At 35.5% G+C, this 20,276-nt stretch overlaps 4 protein-coding genes across 9 annotated transcripts; 1 reads left to right on the top strand and 3 right to left on the bottom strand.

Annotated features, from left to right (window-relative positions):
• Positions 1-17: 17 nt before the first annotated feature.
• Positions 18-4,861, bottom strand: LOC111784895 (serine/threonine-protein kinase BSK7). 6 transcript variants are annotated; one of them, XR_002813724.2, is made up of 12 exons: positions 4,494-4,861; positions 3,742-3,930; positions 3,436-3,653; positions 3,012-3,147; positions 2,736-2,869; positions 2,532-2,637; positions 1,896-1,981; positions 1,583-1,771; positions 1,221-1,373; positions 900-1,013; positions 411-712; positions 18-323 (listed from the first exon to the last, which is right to left on the bottom strand). XR_002813724.2 is itself a non-coding variant. In XM_023667415.2 (12 exons), exons 2-11 carry the CDS (start codon positions 3,821-3,823, stop codon positions 470-472), a joined length of 1,461 nt encoding a protein of 486 aa, XP_023523183.1. In that variant the 5' UTR covers positions 3,824-3,930; positions 4,494-4,861; the 3' UTR covers positions 18-323. The 6 variants fall into 6 exon arrangements, 5 of the variants coding, with proteins under 5 accessions (XP_023523183.1, XP_023522346.1, XP_023521434.1 ...); XM_023667415.2 differs by having other exon boundaries at positions 470-712; XM_023666578.2 differs by having other exon boundaries at positions 18-712; positions 4,448-4,861.
• A 1,243-nt stretch (positions 4,862-6,104) lies between these two features.
• LOC111787582 (glutathione S-transferase T1) lies at positions 6,105-8,688 on the top strand. Its single transcript, XM_023667633.2, has 7 exons — positions 6,105-6,311; positions 6,445-6,518; positions 6,767-6,827; positions 7,288-7,341; positions 7,777-7,856; positions 8,014-8,219; positions 8,320-8,688. The coding sequence occupies exons 1-7, from the start codon at positions 6,247-6,249 to the stop codon at positions 8,494-8,496; spliced, it is 717 nt and encodes a 238-aa protein (XP_023523401.2). The 5' UTR covers positions 6,105-6,246; the 3' UTR covers positions 8,497-8,688.
• Positions 8,633-13,793, bottom strand: LOC111785696 (putative LRR receptor-like serine/threonine-protein kinase At1g63430). Its single transcript, XM_023666078.2, has 12 exons — positions 13,046-13,793; positions 12,528-12,666; positions 12,209-12,424; positions 11,960-12,109; positions 11,135-11,245; positions 10,990-11,054; positions 10,337-10,591; positions 10,048-10,253; positions 9,836-9,968; positions 9,597-9,751; positions 9,286-9,501; positions 8,633-9,169 (listed from the first exon to the last, which is right to left on the bottom strand). Exons 1-12 carry the CDS (start codon positions 13,128-13,130, stop codon positions 8,924-8,926), a joined length of 1,977 nt encoding a protein of 658 aa, XP_023521846.2. The 5' UTR covers positions 13,131-13,793; the 3' UTR covers positions 8,633-8,923.
• A 3,093-nt stretch (positions 13,794-16,886) lies between these two features.
• Positions 16,887-19,692, bottom strand: LOC111787745 (uncharacterized). Its single transcript, XM_087128036.1, has 6 exons — positions 19,376-19,692; positions 19,028-19,228; positions 18,819-18,938; positions 18,705-18,742; positions 18,506-18,605; positions 16,887-17,962 (listed from the first exon to the last, which is right to left on the bottom strand). Exons 1-6 carry the CDS (start codon positions 19,451-19,453, stop codon positions 16,991-16,993), a joined length of 1,509 nt encoding a protein of 502 aa, XP_086984162.1. The 5' UTR covers positions 19,454-19,692; the 3' UTR covers positions 16,887-16,990.
• Between the last annotated feature and the right edge of the window lie 584 nt (positions 19,693-20,276).

Here is a 20,276-nt window from a genome sequence, read left to right as displayed (position 1 = left end):
CAGGACGAATTTGAATATAAACAACATTTAGAAGAGCATTGAATGATTGAATGTATAGTGTTAACAAAAGATATTTGCCCATTTATCAGCAGAAACAAACATAACACAATAGCCTAACAGAAATATGACAAAAGCTAATAGTACTATACAGAAATTACAAGCATACTACCAATCCTCCCCTTCCCATATAATTTAAACAGTTGACTACTTTGCAGAACAAGTCTAGTTTGTTTTTTTGCCAATGTATCAGGAAAACTGATGAAACCACGAGCCAGTCATTTCGAGCCACGACCACATCAATAAAGTGAATCCACCAGCAAGGGCTGCAAGAAAAGACCTTGTAAAGTTGCAGCGTAGCATTATGGATGGATTTGAGGACAAATGGATAAGTTTGATCAATTATGACATGCCTGTGTGAGTTCAACTTCTGCAATACTAATAATTTAGACATAAGTAGGTCATCATTTACTTATTTGGCAGTTGTTTTGGTCTCAAGTGCAAATCCTTCTTTGAGGGCTGCTTGGGCTTCATTGTCGCTACCTAGTGCAAAAAGTGCGGCAGCTTGCATATAAGATGCAATATGCCAGACAGGTGATATCACTTGAGCTTGCATTGCATCGTTTAGAGCTTCTTGTGGCATCTCACATGCGAGATAAGACAAACTACGACGTGCAAACATTGTTGGGGAAAGCACAGCTCCAGCATCAATGAACTGCAATACACCAAACAGATGTTATCTAGATGTGCTATGGCTTCCAAATCGGAATTTCCTACAACTCGTTGTTCTCCTTTGTTCTTCATTTTTCGAGCACCCCAACGAAAATGAAGCCACACACAGTAAAGTTTTAAAGCGGTGATGTTAAGCGAGAAGTTTTAAACAGAAACAAAATATGTCGAACCTGCGTATAGCAGTCGATTGCAGTTCTAAAATCCTTATGCCGAAAAGCAAGATCTCCATTTTTCTTTGAGCTCAATGTTTCCTGCATCTGGTTGGTCCACATCTGGAAAGAAAGCTGCATGACAATCCATCAAAATTAGCAGCAAGAACCTAAGACTCAGCAGACTAGTACCTCTAATTGCCACGAGTAAAGATATTAAAGTTTGTAGCTTCGTAACGTGAGAGAGTCGTGTAGGCAGTCGAAAGTGGAAAGTTTATTAAAAACAATAAGATAACAATTTGAGTGAACATTAGTCCTTAAATACGATATGCAATAACGAACCTCAGTTGCTGAACCCTCGTCGTCCTTGTAATTAATCTTTTCCAAAATCTCGTGAATGACAGTCAAATCCATTCTTAAGCAAGCTTCACCAAGGGGAGTAAGAGGTAAATCTGAAGCATCATGTGGTACGCCCAACAATACATGAGAGGGAGCCTGCAGAACAAAGATACGAAGCCGACAATGGAGGGCGTCTATTAACTAGCAACAGGGTTGGAGGGCGTCTATTAACTAGCAACAGGTTAAAACCCGATGAATTTGAATCATACAAAGGTGTTTCTATTGCAATCGTGGCACGAAAAATAAAATTCATAAAATTTACCTACTGAAATGGCAAAAAAAAAAAAAAAAAAAAAAAACTATACCTCAGCGTCCTGCTGAAGAGGAGTTAAGGAAGATACTAATGATTTTGAATTAGGACGCTCTCGAGGCTCATACTGCAAGCAACGAGAAGCCAATCTCACTAATTCAGTCCCCTCATCGTTTGAAAACTGTCCTTCCAGACAAGAATCTGTCAGCATTTGAAGATTCCTGTCCCGTATGAGGTCAAGGGCCTAAAAGTTACCGAACAGAACGTTAGTAGAACAATCAATGGTGCAATGTTTGATTCAGGAGTGCAGTGTATTCTTAGACGTGACTCGGTGGATTGAAAAAAAGGAGAAAAGAAAGAAGACTTACGTGACTCGGTGGGATATGTTTGCCACTAAGGAGGTCGAGCAATAGGGTGCCAAAGCTGTACATAACACTTTCTGGAGTAACTCTTCCTACAGACGAATGAGATGATGATTTTCAATATGTGACACGAAATGGTATGATATTTGAGCAACATTAAAGTACTGCATAACAGTACCGACGAAAGGCGACAATAGACAGCAGAGACAAATTTTCTTGCATATCTTTGAAATTGGTATGAAATGAGCATGACTTAAAAATCAGAAAGCTCATGCAACTTGTGACAACATAATTAGACAGAGACATTTTCGATAAAATAGAATTCCATGGAAGAAAGGAGTGTTTGTTGACAGAGTAACACACTTCTAATTACTATGCCTGTAACGGCCCAAGCCCACTACTAGCAGATATTGTCCTCTCTGGGTTTTCCCTTTCGGGCTTCCCCTCAAGATTTTTAAAACGCGTTACTAGAGAGAGGTTTCCACACCCTTATAAAGAATGTTTCGTTCCTCTCTCCAACCGATGTGGGATCTCACAATACCCACATTCAAAGTGATCTCATAAACAAAACTCTATAAACCTATCAATAGTACACCGACAACAAAACAACCTCAGCTAATGAATAATGTCCAAAGGGTGCACCTGTTTTAAGATACTCAGGAGGACAAAATGCCAAATTTGTACTGTAGCTTTTTCCATCTCTGCTGTTTTTCATCATACCAAAACACGAAAGCCTGGGGTTTCCATCCTGAGAGAAGATATCAACATTATACACAAAACCATCAGGTCCATCACCCCAGAAAAATAAGGTCATGAAAAAAGTTCCCACAATTTAAAAATGCTCACATCATCGAAAACGACTCTATAGGCATTGAGATCATGATATAGCGCACGCCCTTTACTCGTACAATACTCCAAAGCTTGTGCAATATATAAGGCCACTCGTAACCGCATGGCCCACTTCAGAGGTTGCGAGTCCCCTGGAAAGCAAACGAGAATTAAGGAAGTTTCTATGTCTTGCAGCACTTAAAAATGTAGAAAGTCTATGAGAGCTCTTCACAATGTGAAGATCATAGGAAGGTAACTGAAAGAGACCAAAGCATTAATAGTACAGTAGCTTACAATGAAACAAGTGTTTTGCCAATGTCTCATTTGGCATGTATTCTGCAATGAGCAACCTCTCGTCACCTTCGCAGCAACAACCAAGCAAATTTGCCAACCGAAGATTTCGAAGCTGACCGACATTCTTAGCTTCTTCCTGAAATTGAAGGAAAATTCGAAAGTATATAACAGAGTTTTGGCCAAATACACTTGACGATCTAATTCATGTTATATCAAGACTACCAAATCATAATATCAAATGTATGGAATTAAAACAATAGATTAAATCATTTTCGGCACCTATACCACAATAATTTAGTATTTCTTTGTGCCATTTACAACTTACAGAAAACCATATAAAGTCGATAGCATGTTCTTGCACATAATCTCGATGAAAGATATACATCGGCCAGGCTGGTACGAACGTTCCTAAATATAAGCTTACCAGAAATTGCCTAGCATCTGGCCAAGCTGATCTGTTGAACCGCTTTACAGCAATCCGTTTTTGATTCTCAAGCTTCCCTTTATAAACAACATTTGGAGCCTTTTCTCCATGTTCTGAAACTATATTCTCAACAGCAAATCCAGATGTAGCAATCCTTAGTTGCTCGATTGTGTATTCACGAAATGCAGGTACGTCGAGGTCGCTACTCCCTTCATTTTCTGCAACAGCAAACGTTCTAATATAGTAATTGCTTTCCGAACTACGGTCGTGCATAAGAATCCAACACGAGCAGTAAATTTCGCTTACCGACATCCTGGAGGTCAGGAACAGGCTTGTTATGATCTGAAGTCAAACAGCACCTAGAGAGATTTGAACAACCACTACCCATCCTACTCTAACACGACGAAGTTCTCTAATCAATAGAAGCAAGCACGGTCCGAAACTTCCATCCAGCTTCCCATCCCAATCCAAATTTGTTCTTCCACCAAAGGATAACTATCATACAAATATACAAAGAATACCAAGTTTAAGATAACAGTGAAGACATTTTAATAGAGCTCAAATCATCTCTAGAGATTTCCAGTGAATGCATCCGCCAGAAGGCATAAATTGAGATCCTTAAACTACAAGTGTGCTAGAATGATATACTCATTATTGGTGAAAGAAGGATGCAATTAATAGATCACAGAAATAGGCTTTGCTGAGAAACAAGATTCTCATACCAACAATGAACAAGAACAATAGAATAGAATGATAAAAAAAAGTGGATCAAGATCAGCTATATTCGACACATTCCAGCATTTGAACCCAAAAAAAGCAAAGATGAGTAATAATTCCCATCTGGGTTAACTTAAAAACAACCAAAAAAAGCAATTTCCCTCTCTTTTATCTCATTTTTTGCATCAAAATGAAGGGAGAGACTACATAGCATGAGAAGAAGCAAGAATACATGCGAATAAGCCAGTTTGAACAAATCAAAGTTCATAAATAGAAAGTAAAAAAGAGAGCACACCAGAAGCGCCCAGTCAAAAAGAGAATCAAGCTAAACAATTCCTCACCTCACCCTTGAATCATTCGAAAAAACAGAGAGAAGGGGAAGAAAGAAAGAAAGTCAGAAGACTTGCAAGTCTCCTCTCTTTAGCTTACTTCGCTATGCAAAAGACTGAGAATTCAAACTAAGAAAGGGTCGCCCGAGATCTCCCCCATCTATCTCTCTCTCTCTATCTCTCCCTCTCTCTCTCTCTCAATCAAGGGCGAAATTTGACAGCTTTGAGATTCGGATTAGAGGCATAAAATAGAAAAACGAAATGTAAAATTAAAATAATTTATAGATATTCTTTCCCGAATCTTTTTCGACAATCGCTTTCTTCATTGCTTGGTGTAAGCCTGTAACCCTGTGTGGGTTTGGTCCACCATTCTCCCTTGTACTCACCGACATGACCACCCTCGAATTTGGCATTTTATTCTATCTCTTATTCTAAAACCCATCTTTAAGGGAAACTGATTCAAAGTTAATCTCTTTTTTAGTATTTTGGGAATGTTTTTAATCTATCAGCTACATGTCTTTTTCAATGATTAACATTTACTTAATGTGTTTTGCAGTGTACATAAAAATGGAACCTTTACTTGGCATTGGTACCTGCAGCTGCCCAGCACAGTTGAGAGTGAGACCTCAATGCTTTGGAGCTCTCCGGTTAGGACCATTTTAATGTCATTTGTCACCTACCCCAACATTACCTCTTCTTCAATAATACCCTTTCCTAGACATTTCAATCTCGGGTGGGTTCCGACATTTCAACTTCAAAAAAGTTTAATTCTATATTTGTTAGTCGAAAACATACTTTATAGACAAGTTTAAGAAATTTAAGTTTAAAATATTGTTTTTTTTTATGTTTTTAGCACTCAAACATTTAGTGATCACTAATTTGAGGAGATCTTTAGATTCACCCTACAATAATTTACCTTAACTTTCAACTTTTAGAAAATATAACTATTGTTATACATAAATAAAATTTATTTTCATCCTTCGTAGTTGACTTTTCTAAAATTGATTATTTTTATGTTTTGTTCGATTGACTTTAGAAAGTAATTAAATAAAGTCAAGTTGTAATATGTTTTAGTGGGCACAAACCTACCTTCATAAAATAGTTTAAATTTATAGGGAGATCAAACCTTAAAAGAATTAATAATTCTAGGTATAAATTTGTGTGTAACAAAATCATTTTAATATATAATAAACTTTTAACTAATTTAATTTTTATTTTACAGTGTTTATAGACTTTAATTTATAAAAATAAAAAATAAAAAAAAAAATATTTTGTCATATTTGACTTTTAAATAATGGAGGTTTCATGTCTTCGTTATTTTTGTTCTTATTTTATTAAAAAAATGTTTTTTTTCATTTAACATTTGTTTATCAAATATCCATTTCAACCCATTTATATATCAATAAACTAATTAAAAATTCTAAAATATTAAATGATAAATTAATAGAAATTTACATTCAATTTTGATTAATCTATTACTATAAAGGCTACATTATTAAAAAATTTAAAATATAAAAATTAAATGGTTATAAATTAAATTTGAAGGATTAAATTATTATAAAGCGAAACTAAATTATTATTTTTATAAAAAATTTAGCATTAAAAATGAAATTTAAGCTAAGATAAATCCCCATCCCCTGTTAATCGCGCCCAGGAGTTCTTAATCATGAATTCTTGATCATATGATCATCCAAATTCCTGCTATCCAAACTCCGACGAACAGATAAGCCGTACACACAGAGCTTCCCTGCGAGAGGAATCGAAAATGGCGCTTAAAGTGTATGTAGATCGAATTTCACAGCCATCTCGCGCTGTGCTTATCTTCTGCAAGTAATTCTCCTCTCTCTTCCATGAATTTTGCTAACCCTTTTCATCTTTTTTCTTTTTTAAATAAATTGCGACAATGTCCATCAGCTTAGGGGAGTTTGAGAATTCTTCTTCTTCTTCGTTTAATGGTGTTTAGGGTTAACGGGATTGCTTTTGAGGAGGCGACTGTAACTTTGTCCAAACGCCAACAGTTGACTGCCGAATTCAAAGGTGGGTGAACAGAGACGTTAGTTTATAAGTACCAATTTATTGCTGCTCTGTGAAATCGACTGCACATAATAGCCAAATCTGTGGAAATAATACTGGTACCATATTGGATGATTTTATGGTGCCGAGTGATGACAAAATATTGCTGATTAGTTGAAAGTTGAAAGCATGATTTTCTGTGGATTATTTCTTCTATTTTATTTCTGTTCTACATTTTTCGTCTCTAATAGACTTTTGGATTTTTCTTGTAGAGATCAACCCAATGGGAAAGGTTCCCGCCATTGTTGATGGAAGATTTAAGCTGTTCGAGAGGTAACGAAAGATTTATATTGGAACATTTTTGGATATTGTTATCCACCTCGAGTTGGAGGGTTGGAAATAGCATCATACTCGTTTGCGTAAATTATTTTCTAGATTTATGCTTGCCCTTGTGGATCCTCTGCTTTTAATATCTACTTTGATATTCATCTCCTCAACTCTGCAATTTTTGAAAATTTTAGTGATATTTGCATAAACAATGCACAGCTATTACTTTCTTTTAAGATGTGTTTTCCTTATCACTTCACTTTTCTAGTTCAATTGAGGCTACGATGTGCTTTATATTCTCGTAACCGAGCTTTTCATTGCCTCGATTGACGCTTACAGTAATATCTAGGTTATCACAGCACTTTTTGCAATTTCTGTGTAGGCAGCCACAAGCCTGCTTCCCCAATTTTGATTCAGCTATTATGTTGTTTTTAATATTGTGTATTGTTTCATTTTGTTTTGGCAGTCATGCTATTCTTATCTATCTTTCTTGTGCGTTTCCTGGTGTGGCAGATCACTGGTAAGTGGTTTCTCATTTCTCCTATTGTTCTGCAGCTTTCTTGATTAATATGAATGACTTCCATATGTGTTGGAGACTTGTCCTGCTTTAGTATGCGTGATTTTAGTGTATCTTTTCTTTTTTTTTAAACGTTCTTCTTTTCCTAATTTATTGTCCAACAAACGGAAGGGCTGATAGAATTGCTTCTGTTGGTTTTTGGTTTCATGGCTCCTTTATTGTTTTGATTTCTGATCTTATACTTGGGGAGTACAGATTTGATTTGCTGGCTTAGTTATTATTTCTTCTTAAAGAGGAAGTAGTTTAGTACTTAGTTGGACCTTACAACTTGGCTCTAAACAGTATCGCCGAGTTCATCAATCTGCTCATGCATATCTTCAATTCTTAGCAATTTTAGTATGCTCAGGTCTTGTAACAGATATCTGTTCATGTTACTAGGTATCCAGCTGATCTTTCCAGGAGGGCTAAAATTCATTCAGTTCTGGATTGGCATCATTCTAATTTACGCCGTGGTTCAGGTATGTTAAAGATGTTCTTTCTTTCTGATAATTCTAAATGCAATCCAACTTCTTAGTACTTGTTTCTTATTCATATAGATAGCAGAGAAGTATGGTACTGTTTTATCTTTTCAAACGAGCAATGACTTATTTTGCCCTTCGCCTGTATCTTTTTCAGCTCTTCTTGTATTCAATACTGTTCTAGCACCTTTGTTTGGACGTACTCCAGATCCTCAAGTAGCTTCTGAAGCTGAGATGCTTTTATCCAAGTCGCTTTCGAAAATCGAGTCGGTTTGGCTGAAGGGGAATGGGAAGTTTTTGCTGGGTGGCTTTAAACCCTCCATAGCTGATCTTAGCTTGGTTTGTGAAATTACGCAACTACAGGTACACTGGTTCTAATTACGTTTAGGGCTGAACTTATTGTCTTCCCCCCTAATTTAGTTTTCACTAGTTCTAATTGTGTCATGGACTTGTTGAAATGCAGCTTTTGGATGAGAAGGATCGGAATCGTATTCTGGGTCCGCACCTGAAAGTGAGGGAGTGGATTGAGAATACTAGAAATGCTACGAACCCGCAATTTGATGAGGTTCATAGGCCTCTCTACAAGCTTAAGACAGACCTTATAAAGCAGGGCGTAGAGAAATTTACTTCAAAGATGTGAAGCTACTTAACTATCACATTGTGTTTTGGTTGGTTAACTTGTAGTTAAATGAGGGTATGGACCATTTAGAATTAGTTTCCAAACCTCAAGAGCTGAAGTAAACTTTGAGAACCATATAGATATCAAACAAAAAAAATGTATTCAAACCAAAACTATGTATATATATATAAGAGAAATATGTATTTTTAGTCATAGACGAACATGTTCATGAAACCTCCTTGATGCTTCAATAACTATTTCAAGATTAGGGGCTTCCTTCCTGAATAATCTGATGCATTTATGCCCGAACCTCATCTGCTCTGATACTCGTAGCATTTACAATAACAGAGAAAGAAACTCAAACTAGAAAAGAAAAGTACTACATTTCTGTGTGTATATATATATATATTTATATATCTGATCATCTATGTGTTAGCTTGAACCTCATCTACGAAGAAAGTGCAAGTTCAGCCCAAGCAAGTGAAGATGCCTTCAACTCAACAGAGACCGTGGTGTCAATTCTGGTCTCTAACATGTTGCACAAGTCCTTCATACAAACCAGCATCGCAGGTTGTGGATGAATGCAAAGATTTACCACCTCACATATCGCCCTCAGATCTTCATCAGCAAAATGCTTCACTTCGGGGTCTACTAAGCAAGACATTGCGTTGGGCGATCCGAGGAATTCCTTGGCCTGATTAGAAAGAAAAGGCTAATTTTTAGTTTTTCTGCCCAGTAGAATCAATGGTTCAACATTATTGTAACAACAAAGTTTGTGTCAAAAAGCTCAAAGATAAGTGAGTTTCTCACCCAGTCCACCAAGCATTCTTTGTCCTTACAGTATGGAGGTCTCCCACTGACTACTTCCAGTAAAAGAATACCGAATGCGTAGATGTTACTTTCGATGTCGAGATGACGTGGTTCAAGAGAATTTGGGAGAATACATTGATTGACTTGGCTTCCAATGGATCCCGAGTTCTTTTCGGACCTTGAAAGAATGGTCTTCCAGCTTTCAAAGTCAACCAGCTGCAGTTGAAGCCAAGATTCAAGGGTTATAAAAGATTCTTTTGTAAGATTGGATTTAAAAAGACACATTTCAGGGGGTTTGTATTATGGCAAACCTTGGGTGAAAAATCATCTGTAAGATAAACAGCACCAGAATTCAACTCTGATATAGTAAATGGTGGTTGAAGTTCACTATGAAGATACTTCAGTCCGCGGGCAATGCCTAAAATAATATTCATTCGTCGTGTCCAGGATAAACAACCTTCTCCATCTGGAGGCAGACAAATAATCAAATGGTATTCAAAGAGAAAGTAATGAGCTGGGTAAAGGAGTTCAAAAGAGAAACTCTACTTACAATGAAGGTGTTCATACAATGTTCCATTTGATGCATACTCAAAAACCAGCATCCTTGTAAATGGACTGCTTTCTTTACAATACCCTAGCAACTTTCCTACATTCTCATGATTTAGCCTGGCTAGATCTGCAACCTGAAGGGGAATTGAACAAAAACAACCACTTAATTGTTTATACACCAGGGTTCAAACGTCTTCCAAAATGAATACTTACCTCTCGCTGAAAATAGAGCTCGAGATAGTCGGTCCAGTTCTCTTCTTTAATGCATATTGAGATAACAGCAATCTCAGGTCCACCTTTCATGGTGCCTTTGTATACCAAACTGTCTGGTGAGGAGCCAATAATATTACTGAAATCTTCACAGGCTACTTCAAGATCTTGCCTGCTGATGCTTGGTACATCTTTCAGCATCTCAGTGTCTATCAATAAATAACAAAAGCTTAGGCAAACATCATATACGATAAGTACAACGATGCGAAGAAATTAAGGTTACGAAACGAACCAATGTAAAGAGTAACATGATCCTTCCCACTTGAGGATTTCTTCCATGGGATGATGATCGAGGATTTTCCGTTGCATTTTCGAAGAGAAGTGATCAAAGCGACTATAAATAGAGAACCTGTCGTGACTCCAGTGATGATTTTGAGGGTTAGAAGCCAAGAAGGTTTTGAAGTCTTTTGGTGCTTGGAATCATGCTGAACGGGTATGTGCTTTGAGTTGCCTCCTGAGTGTGATCTAGCAGGTGGAGCAACACCACCTGCAACAGACATTGTAATCACAAACTTGAGTGACCAGAATTCATTTGTCAATAGCTATTGGTGATGGCCATTTAATCATAGAAAGTCTAGCAAATGAAATAGTTGCATATTTGGGTGTTCAAATCCAAGACCTTGGCATTGATATATCAAACCTGGGCCCGCCACAAACTATTCCCTATGGGGCACTTCCCCTTGTAGCTCAGAGACCAAAACATAATGGATTAACAACTTACAATCAACACGAGCGGAAATAGTTGCATATCTGTGTGTTCTTCAAAATATTGGTTTACTAAATTTAGTTAACATATACTTAAACAAACAACTAGAAGCCTATAGCTTGTTCATCCATATCTATATACGCATACATAAAGACAGTAAGAAACAAGGTCAATCATACCACACTGAGCTGCAGTTCGCTGTTTAGGATCATTGTATTGAAGGCAATTTCCTCGAAAACTTGACCTGCACCGAATGTAATCAGCAGAAGTTAAGGAATGGAATGAATATGATCCAAGATGAAAGAAAAACAAGATCGGTGTTACCTTGGAAGATAATCCAAGCACTTGGGTATTTTCCCAACGAAGAAATTGTATGAAAAATCTGCGAACTTAAGCTCAGTTGAGTGACAGAAGCCAGTTGGATTTGAAGCATACCTGAAACGTAATGATAAGAAGGTACCTAAAACCTTGAATTGAGTTCTAAAGCAGGGTTTCTTCAGTCATTTAAGAAGCCCCTCAAACTTTGAAAGGGAAACAAATATTTAAGAACGAACAGGGAACCTTTGCAACATCATCATGATCTCAACATAATGAACATAAATAAAACAAACTCACCGCTAGTAGACATTGTCCGCTTTGACCCGTTACATATCGTCGTCAACCTCACAATTTTAAAACGCGTCTGATGGGGAGAGGTTTCCACACCCTTATAAGAAATGTTTCGTTCTCCTCTCCAACTAATGTGGGATCTCACAATCCACCCCTCTTGGGTTGGTGTTTGGCTCTAATACCATTTTGTAACAGCCCAAACCCACTACTAGCAGATATTGTCACCCGTTATGTATTGTCGTAGCCTCACGGTTTTAAAACGCTTTTGCTAGGGAGAGGTTTTCACACCCTTATAAGGAATGTTTGTTCTCCTCTCCAACCGACGTGAGATCTCACACAAACTTTCTGGTGTTAATCACAACTCTGGACATTGAATTAGAATCACTTCGAATTACTTCACAATTTATAACTCAAGTGTACTTATGCTCATAAGCCAAATGGGGAGCATTCATCTAGTAATACTGTCGATTATGGCTATTAACCACAAACTTATGGTGCATACTATCCCAACTGCTTACCACTAGACATGCAAATACTTACATTCTATGCATATTGGACGTATACGCTGAATTGTCGCCACCAGGAATGGGTCCTTGAAGTTTGTTCCTATCCAACCTAAGTTCTCTGAGGTATCTCAATTTTCCCAGCTCAGGGGGTATCCTCCCAGTCAATCCGTTTGATCCCAAGTTGCTGCAATGACAAAGAGGAAACCAAGAACAGTAAGAAAAAGTTCGTGAAGAAGCAAATTCAAAGCTAAATCAGAAGAAAAACAGAGTCATTTGCTTTCACATTTTCAGGACATCTGTTAAACTCCCAATCTCTGAAGGGATCGGGCCAGAGAGTTGATTCGTCCCCAAATCAAGAACCTTAAGTTTCTTTAATAACCCCAGCTCCTTTGGTATTGTACCCAACAGATTGTTGCCATGAAGATACAGTTCTTGCAGGAAGCTGAGTTGACCCAAGCTTGGTGCTAGAGATCCTTTCAGCAACGCCCCAGAAATGTCACTACAACATCAAACCCAACGCAGTGCGGTAGATGTAAGCTATAATAGATGAACAAGAGCAAAAGAAAAGAAAAAGAGCCACAAAACATAAGAAACGTACTTACAGCTTTATAACATGGCCTCCATCCGGAGAACAGGCAATGCCAGACCAGTTACAAGGATTTTCAGCTTGTAAATTCCAACTTACAAAAATTCGTTTTGGGTCTTCATATATTTGTTCTTTGAAGGTTTTAAGAGCCGACGCTGAAGAAAAAAATGGAAAACCAAGAACATCCCAAACATAAGTCTACGAGTTCCTTCTTTCTGCTTAGCATATTGATAGAACTTGAACCAGATAAAGAAACATCACTAAGCAAATAGAGGAAAATTTGATCTAAAAGCAGAATTAGAAGCATGATTTGACCAAGATCCGGATCCCACTACTAGAACTCCGCATCACTTCACAACACAGGATTTGCTCAGAGCTGTTTATTTCCACTTACCATTTCTGAACCGACTGTTTTTTATGAAGTCAATTCTAAGACAAAACTAAGCATATTATCTCTTGAAATTGCCCAACTCAACAAATTTATAAAATATGCCCTGAAAAGATCAAGATCTAGCAGAGAATAAGATCATCTACCTTCATTCGATGCAAACGAATCACTAGTCACAATCAGAACTGCAGAGATCAGACAGAAAATGTGAACAGAAGCAAAATGTCCCATTCTCTCTCAGTTTTCCCAAAGAAGAACAAAACCCAGATAGCTCAATGAACCCGCATTGCCCAAAGAAACGAAAGAAACCCAAAACAAAATGATGAAGAAGGCGGAAACAGCAGAAGGAAATCGGGTAAATAGGAGATGTAGTAGTAGTTCCTATCAGTAAAATAGCTCTGCATTCTCCCACTCCCAGATCCTACTAACACAGTAATCTACTAATCTCCAATATTACGAGAAAATGGGTCGATTCTGAAACTCAATTAGTACACTAATCAAGTGAGATGAAACCCAGAAGAGCGAAGACTTCATTACTCGCAAAAACTAGAGAAAAAGAGGGTAAGTTTTGAAAAATGAAGAACCCTTAAGTTAAGCGCTCAAACTTGGATTGAAAGAGAGGTTTGGGGGAACAGTAAAAGAGGGAGAAGAAAAGGAAATGGGTTGCGAAAATGGAAGAAAGGAAAGCGATAGATAGGATTAAAGTGGGAAATGAGATTGAGAATGTTGCCCTGCAACTTTTGGGAGCCAAATCTGGAGGTTTCGGCAGCTGCCCACCTTGATTCGGCTGTTCCTATTTGCTTTATCTTTAAAACGAAACCACGGTGGTTCAGATTCTTCTTCTTCTTCTTCTTCTTCTTCTTCTTGCATCCATGTGGTTGGTTCGGCTTGGAATTGGATGGTACACAAAAACATCATCTTCTTTTAACTATATTTTGCTAATCATTGAATTACAACTGAGATTTGTTTAATCTTCTTCCCTTAATTATTTCTTATGGAATTTTCTTTTTTTCCATTATCCTTTTTACTACCCACCTTCTATATCATTTTTTTTAATATTTTATAAATTTCATTATATATTTTAAATAAATGAAAGTATTTTTTTAAAAGCTAATTTTTTAAAATAACAAATTTATGATAATCAAATGTGAATTATAATATTTAAAAAAAAATGTTTAATAATAAATCGTACGTGCCAATTATTATTTGATTATTTAATAATAAATTAACAAACTTTTAATTATGGGTTGAAAATATAAAAATGTGTATGATAAATATTTTAAAATAATTATCTTCTATTTAGTATATTCTCAATCATTTAATTTTGATCTAATAAATCATTTTATGAATTTGGTTAATTCAATTTAAAATTTATTATACATAAAATAAAAAAGAAAACATGAAAGTATTAATGAAAAAACAAATTTAATAAAAAAGAAGTGATGGTATTTTAATGAATATGCTAAAATTATTCCATCATTTATTAACATCTAATTATTTGAATTTAAGTTTGACTAAATTAAAAGAATATATTTTATTGAGTTGTGAGGGAGGAGAAGTGGCAATAATATATAATTTTTTTAAAAAATGGGAGAAAATGGAATAAATAAAAATTTAAATATATGGTTGTTGTTGATTCAACTTATAAATAATAACTCAGCATCTCTGATATAACCCATTCTTAAATATCTCCAACAATTTGGTCCCCCAAACACCGCCTTACACTACACTACTCATAATTCTCACCATTTTTTTTTATTTTTTATTTCTTTTAATAATTGTTTAATTTAAGGCAAATAAATTCATGAATATGACAATAATTTAATAAATAAAACTCTTATTATTATCTTTGAAAATAATGAATAATGTACCATCCAACATGACGTGATTTATTCATAGTCTAGGACGTTGTTAAAAGCCTTTATCGTAATAATAATAATTATTATTTTCTTTAGTTCGATAATAAATACAAATACAAAGGGAAATTTCCGTATTAAAAGAAAAAATAATTTGTTAATAAATTATAGGAATAAGAGAAGACAGAGTGATTGCTTGCCTAAACATGAAGCAACCCTCTCAATGATGATGCTTCTAAGCAACAGTCTAAAAAAAAGGCAACCACCATTATTATAAATTAAAAAATTAAAAAAAAAATGCTTTTCTTTTTTTTTTTTCTTTTTTTTTTTTCCTTTCAATTAATGCTTTTGGTGGATTGACTAAAGTTAATAAAATTACCCTTTTTTTTAATGTGGGGTTTTCCTTAATGGCCATATTATAGGATCCCATTAAATTTTTTTAAATTATTTTGTATTTTTATATTTATGTGTTTTTTTCTCCCATAATAGACTAAAAAAAAAACTAATTCATACTCTTAGTTTCTGTTAAATTTAGTTAAATTGTACTAATTTTAACAAAAAGGTAAATTCACTAATTTCATTAATATCAAATTTTTCACAAATTTAAATTTGATTTTACATAAAGTAAAAAATTGTAACACTTAAAAGAATAAATTGAAATTTTGGTTAAAAATGAAAAAAAAAATCTCCTTAATCTTTATATTTTAGAATTAAAGGTGTATGGGTGAAATATTTTAGGTGGATTTTAAGGTAGGCTGTCTCATTCCTACTAGATTCATCAAATTAGATTAAAAAACAAGTCATTTTCAAATGTTTGGTGATTTGACTATAAATACCTCTAAATTCATCTTCAAAAAAATTTCCAAATAAATTTAACTATAAAAGGAAAACTTAAAAAAAAAAAAAAAAAAAAAAAAAAAAAAAAAAAAAAAAAAAGAAACTACGATGTTTCAAACAATTTTTACTTAAAACAAATTTTTTTTTAACCATATGTAGTAGTAAATTGAGTGCATAAATGGTCGGTAAGAAATCTTTGTCACGTTCTAAGAAAATAGGAGTAAAATTAAATGAAAATAATGAGCATGTAATTATGGAAAACCCACCTGAAAATGGTGAATTAGAAATAGATTAATAAAATAAAATATTTTAAGATTTACACATAATTGTTGTAATTCTTTTCTATTATTCATCCATAGATTTGAAGATATAATAGCCCAAAATGTTATGAGCCTTCTTCTCAACACTCAATATACAGCCCAAATGGTTATATCAAAATTACACCACCTTTTTTTTCCATATCTTTTCTTTAATGAGATCACAATAATTTTAGAATATTTTAGAGTTTAATTTGAAAATATCAAAAGAAAAAAAAAAACTAAAATCATTTAACTTTAAAAATGATTAATAAGATTTTTAATTTTAATTTTATGTTTAATAAACGTATTTGAAAGTTTAAATTTTAAGTATAAAGTTGAATTTTATGCCTAGTATGATTTTTAAACTTTTAATTTTTTTATTTAATACGTTGAGTTTTCAAAAATAAAATGGATCTATGATCTAGTAACTTGGTTTTTAAAATTTAAAGAAACAAATAGAAACAAATAATTTTGAATTCGTAAATTTATTAAAAAGTTTACAAAATTTAAGAACAAACATATTTAAAAAATTTAGCTTGTTACGTTAAATATTGGTTGAAGTTACTCAGACAAATTACACCTTTGGAGTGATCATTCTTTAGTTCATTCTCGAATTCGGTTACCAAGTGTATAATTTGAATTTTGATAGTCTTAAAAGAACATTAATCATTTTATAAAAAAAAATATTTTTATTGTTTTAAAACAAACAAAAAAAAAAAAAAAAAAAAAAAAAAAATTATTTGTTAAAAGTTTGAGATGAGAAATGACCATTAAAGTTCTCAGATTCTGTCACCCTGAACCAACTCACTCACAAAATTTCTATCATCTACCATGGAGTTTCTATTATCTATCTCACTCCATGCTAGAAATAGTTTACAATAATGCTAGAAAAGAATACTAATTATATGTGATATCCGCGCATCAATTGGAGAAGGTAATAAGTGTCAGCAAGGACGTTGGTCCCAAAAAGGGTAGAATATGAGATCCCACACCGATTAGAGAGACAAACGAAATATTTTTATTCCGACTTTCGTGAAATGAGCTCCTGAACTATACATTATATATGGGTATTAAAGTAGAATTGTGTTAGATAAAAGACTTAATTTCTCTTCGCATTCCTGAGGTTGCGCACAGTCATTACTAGTCGCTGCCTTTCACCTTCCACCTCTGCAAATCTAAGACTTATCTCTGAATATCTCTCCTGCATATCCTTCACTTCACTTTCCATGGTTTCCAATTTTTCCTCAGACCTCTCTCTCACCGACCGTATCTCTTCATTTGCATTCTGGAGAGCTTCCTCCAAGCGACTTCTCTGTGACCGAACCTCACTCGCTTCCGCCACCGCTTTCATAGCCACCTTCTCATTTGCCTCAAATGCACATACCATCTGCTTCGACACTCTTCCAAATTCCTCCTGAACCCTTTCTGCAGTACGAGCATTTCTCGACCTCAATTTTCTCAAAGCTTCTTCAGCTCGGATTGCCCTTTGCTCTTGCTCAACCTTGGACAGGATCATTGCCTCTAACTCCGCTTCGAAATCTCCCCCCTGCTTCTCAAGTTCTTCCTCCAAACTTCTGCCATGGGATTCAAGCTCCCTGATTGCTTCTAAAGCATCAGAATATTCAGCCTTCTTGGAATTTAACTCGGTATAAATATCTGATATTTCGCAGTTCTTCTCGTCCAGTATCTCCTCAAGATCCTGTACTGCTAATATCAACTCGGTATTTGATTCCTGCGTCTTCTGTAGCTGTAACCGGAGATTGACATTCAATTCTTTCTCATAATTCAGTTCTTGTCTCATTTCTTCTAAGACAGCCCGCAGATCGTCCGTTGTTATGATATGATCAGATTGAATCGACCACTTCCATGCCAATGTCTGATCCTCTTCATGAGTAGTTGATTTGCGAGAGACCGGGGCGTGGCTTAATGGTGAAAGGAAGCCATTAGGTTGGTGATGGATGTTGTTCGTAATCCCATTTTCTATTGGACTGTCAAGTCCAGAGCTGCTCTCGGAACTTGATAACTCACCATTTACTTCACCGTTCTTTTCAGCTTCATCACTTAATCCATCCTGCAAAATAAAGAGGAGAGAGATTTGATTCAAAGTAACATTGACACCAACCTTACCGCGAGTAGATATTGTCAGTTTTAGTCTGTTACGTATCATCGTCAGCCTCATGATTTTAAAACGTGTCTATTAGGGAGTTTCCACACCCATATAAGAATGTTTCGTTTCTCCTTCCACTCGACGTGGAATCTCACAATCCACCTCCTTTGAGGCAAGCGTCCTCGCTGGCACACCGCCTGGTGTCTGGCTCTGATACCATTTATAACAGCCCAAGCTCACCACTAGTAGATATTATTCGTTTTAGCCTATTATGTATCGCCGTCAGCCTCATGGTTTTAAAATGCGTCTATGAGGGAGAGGTTTCCACATCCTTACAAGGAATGTTTCATTCTCCTCTCCAACAGAAGTTGGATCTCACACTAAGAAAACTTGTGGATTGGACCCTTTCCATAATCTGAATCAAACCTTAGCTGAATGTAAAGGATGGGGAAAAAAGTGAACAAGAAAAGAAAACGCAGTTTTGGCGTACTGGGGAGGAAATCTTACTTCAGTGTAATTGTTCTTGTTTATATCCTCATTGTTCAAGTAGCTGCTTAAGCTCTCATGTTGAGATCTACTTTGTAAACCTTCAAATTCTTCCAAATCTCTGAAAAAAATTTCCCAAACAGAGCAGATTTAACCCCCATGTTCTATAAGAAAACAGTCAAGAAACTTATAAACTCTAATTCACCATCTTATTATATACCTTTGATCACCATCTTCCTGAATCCTCTGTATCCAAATCTGTATAGCACAAGAAACTTCAACGCCTATGTTTATGAACAAATAAGAACAGAGAGAGACAGAGAGATAAACTAACATGCAAAACAGCAGAATTCGAATTCTGGAGGGGAAGAGAGGCAGAGAAAGGCTTAGTGGCCTCAGCATATTTAGCAAAATCAATAGAAACTTCACCAAGTAAACCAGGTCTGGTCAATCCCTGTACAAAACCCACAAATAACATCTAAAAAGAACAGCGCATTTCGTCGAACACATAGAAAGCAAAAAGAATCCAGCCAAGCTTCATACCGTGGAGACTCGAAAATGGTAAAGTTTCTCAATGAACTTTCCAGTTTTTTGGTCTTCATCGAACTTCACTGTTACATAAGCAGCATTCTCCCACCGACATTTTCCTCCTCGCACTGTGGCCTTTTCCAGTCTCAGCGTCGGCTTTCCCACATCACCAGGAACCACAGATATCATCAACGAATCCCCACCAAATTCCGGTATCTGAAATCACAAACAGTTAATCCAAACAATGAACTAAACACTATTTTGTTTTCCCATTTGCTACATTTTTCCAGAAACCAAATCGAACTCAATCAAAATGGAAATTCCAATACGATCAGAACCCGAAAACCCTGAATCCCAACCGACCTGAGTGGCACAGAACCGCAATTTGAACTCAGCCTCGATCCTGTTCTTCTCACTCCTCCACCTCGCCGACTTGAACATCTTCGCCAATCTTCAAGCTCACCGGAAAACTTCACTCGCCGGAGCTCCAGCCGCAACATTCGAGTCACCCCCAGATGGGTTCAGCTCAATTCAACAGAATCAGTTGGCATTGCGAAAACAAGAGCAGACAATGAAGAAAAGTCAACTGAAAAACAAGTAGAGGCTCGAATGACGAGGAAGAAGAGGAGAAGCCGTTAAGACATGGAAGACGGGAAGAGTTGCAGAGGAAATAGAGAATAGAAGCTTGGGAAAGAAACAGAGCAGCAGATCTAAAAGGACTGTATTTGGCAGAGTGCTTTTGGAAAGAGCGGCAAGTGACACGTGGAAAAAGAAAATAAAGAAAGGGAATTAAAGGCATTTTTCTTTTTCCATTTATCCAATACGTAAGCCTTACGCAACCATGCATGCAAGTTGTTAGCTGTGTGAAAATGAAATGGATTAAATTCGAGATTTTGTCCTTTAATTTTTAATTTTAATTTAAAAGTTTTCAAATCATATTAGACATAAAATTCAATTTTATAATAAATAGAGACCTATTACAACATAATAAGAGTTCGATTAAATTAAATTTGACTTCTTAATACTTATCGAGTTACCAAAACACTCTTATTATAATTATTGTTATATACATTTAAAAGTATCTTAAATGTTCTACTAAAAAAGAGGGGTATTATTGGATTGAACCTAATTTGTTAATCTATGTTGGGGATTTGGTAGCATAAAGATAAGGTTCATAAAGATGCATTAATGAATGAGAGATTAAAGTAGAACAAACTTAATAAACTAAGGCTCCCTTAGTCCCATAACTTTATACAAAAACGTC

This window comes from Cucurbita pepo, chromosome 1 (assembly GCF_057944985.1).
Source record: "Cucurbita pepo subsp. pepo isolate OVF chromosome 1, ASM5794498v1, whole genome shotgun sequence".
Classification (NCBI taxonomy): domain Eukaryota; kingdom Viridiplantae; phylum Streptophyta; class Magnoliopsida; order Cucurbitales; family Cucurbitaceae; genus Cucurbita; species Cucurbita pepo.
Note: the sequence above shows the minus strand (reverse complement) of the source record. Positions and strands in the feature narration are given on the sequence as shown.

Coding starts and splice junctions, on each gene's coding strand:
- LOC111787745 (XM_087128036.1), bottom strand. CDS start 19,453: ATGTTCAAGTCGGCGAGGTGGAGGAGTGAGAAGAACAGGATCGAGGCT. Junction 18,606..18,704: donor CAGGAAGATGGTGATCAAAG/GTATATAATAAG, acceptor AATTTTTTTCAG/AGATTTGGAAGAATTTGAAG. Junction 17,963..18,505: donor ACAAGAACAATTACACTGAA/GTAAGATTTCCT, acceptor TTTATTTTGCAG/GATGGATTAAGTGATGAAGC.
- LOC111785696 (XM_023666078.2), bottom strand. CDS start 13,130: ATGGGACATTTTGCTTCTGTTCACATTTTCTGTCTGATCTCTGCAGTT. Junction 12,667..13,045: donor TTCGTTTGCATCGAATGAAG/GTAGATGATCTT, acceptor TTTTTTCTTCAG/CGTCGGCTCTTAAAACCTTC. Junction 10,254..10,336: donor TCATGTTACTCTTTACATTG/GTTCGTTTCGTA, acceptor ATTTATTGATAG/ACACTGAGATGCTGAAAGAT.
- LOC111787582 (XM_023667633.2), top strand. CDS start 6,247: ATGGCGCTTAAAGTGTATGTAGATCGAATTTCACAGCCATCTCGCGCT. Junction 6,519..6,766: donor GTTGACTGCCGAATTCAAAG/GTGGGTGAACAG, acceptor TTTTTCTTGTAG/AGATCAACCCAATGGGAAAG. Junction 7,857..8,013: donor TAATTTACGCCGTGGTTCAG/GTATGTTAAAGA, acceptor TATCTTTTTCAG/CTCTTCTTGTATTCAATACT.
- LOC111784895 (XM_023666578.2), bottom strand. CDS start 3,823: ATGGGTAGTGGTTGTTCAAATCTCTCTAGGTGCTGTTTGACTTCAGAT. Junction 1,772..1,895: donor AACATATCCCACCGAGTCAC/GTAAGTCTTCTT, acceptor GGTAACTTTTAG/GCCCTTGACCTCATACGGGA. Junction 713..899: donor CAATCGACTGCTATACGCAG/GTTCGACATATT, acceptor GGTGTATTGCAG/TTCATTGATGCTGGAGCTGT.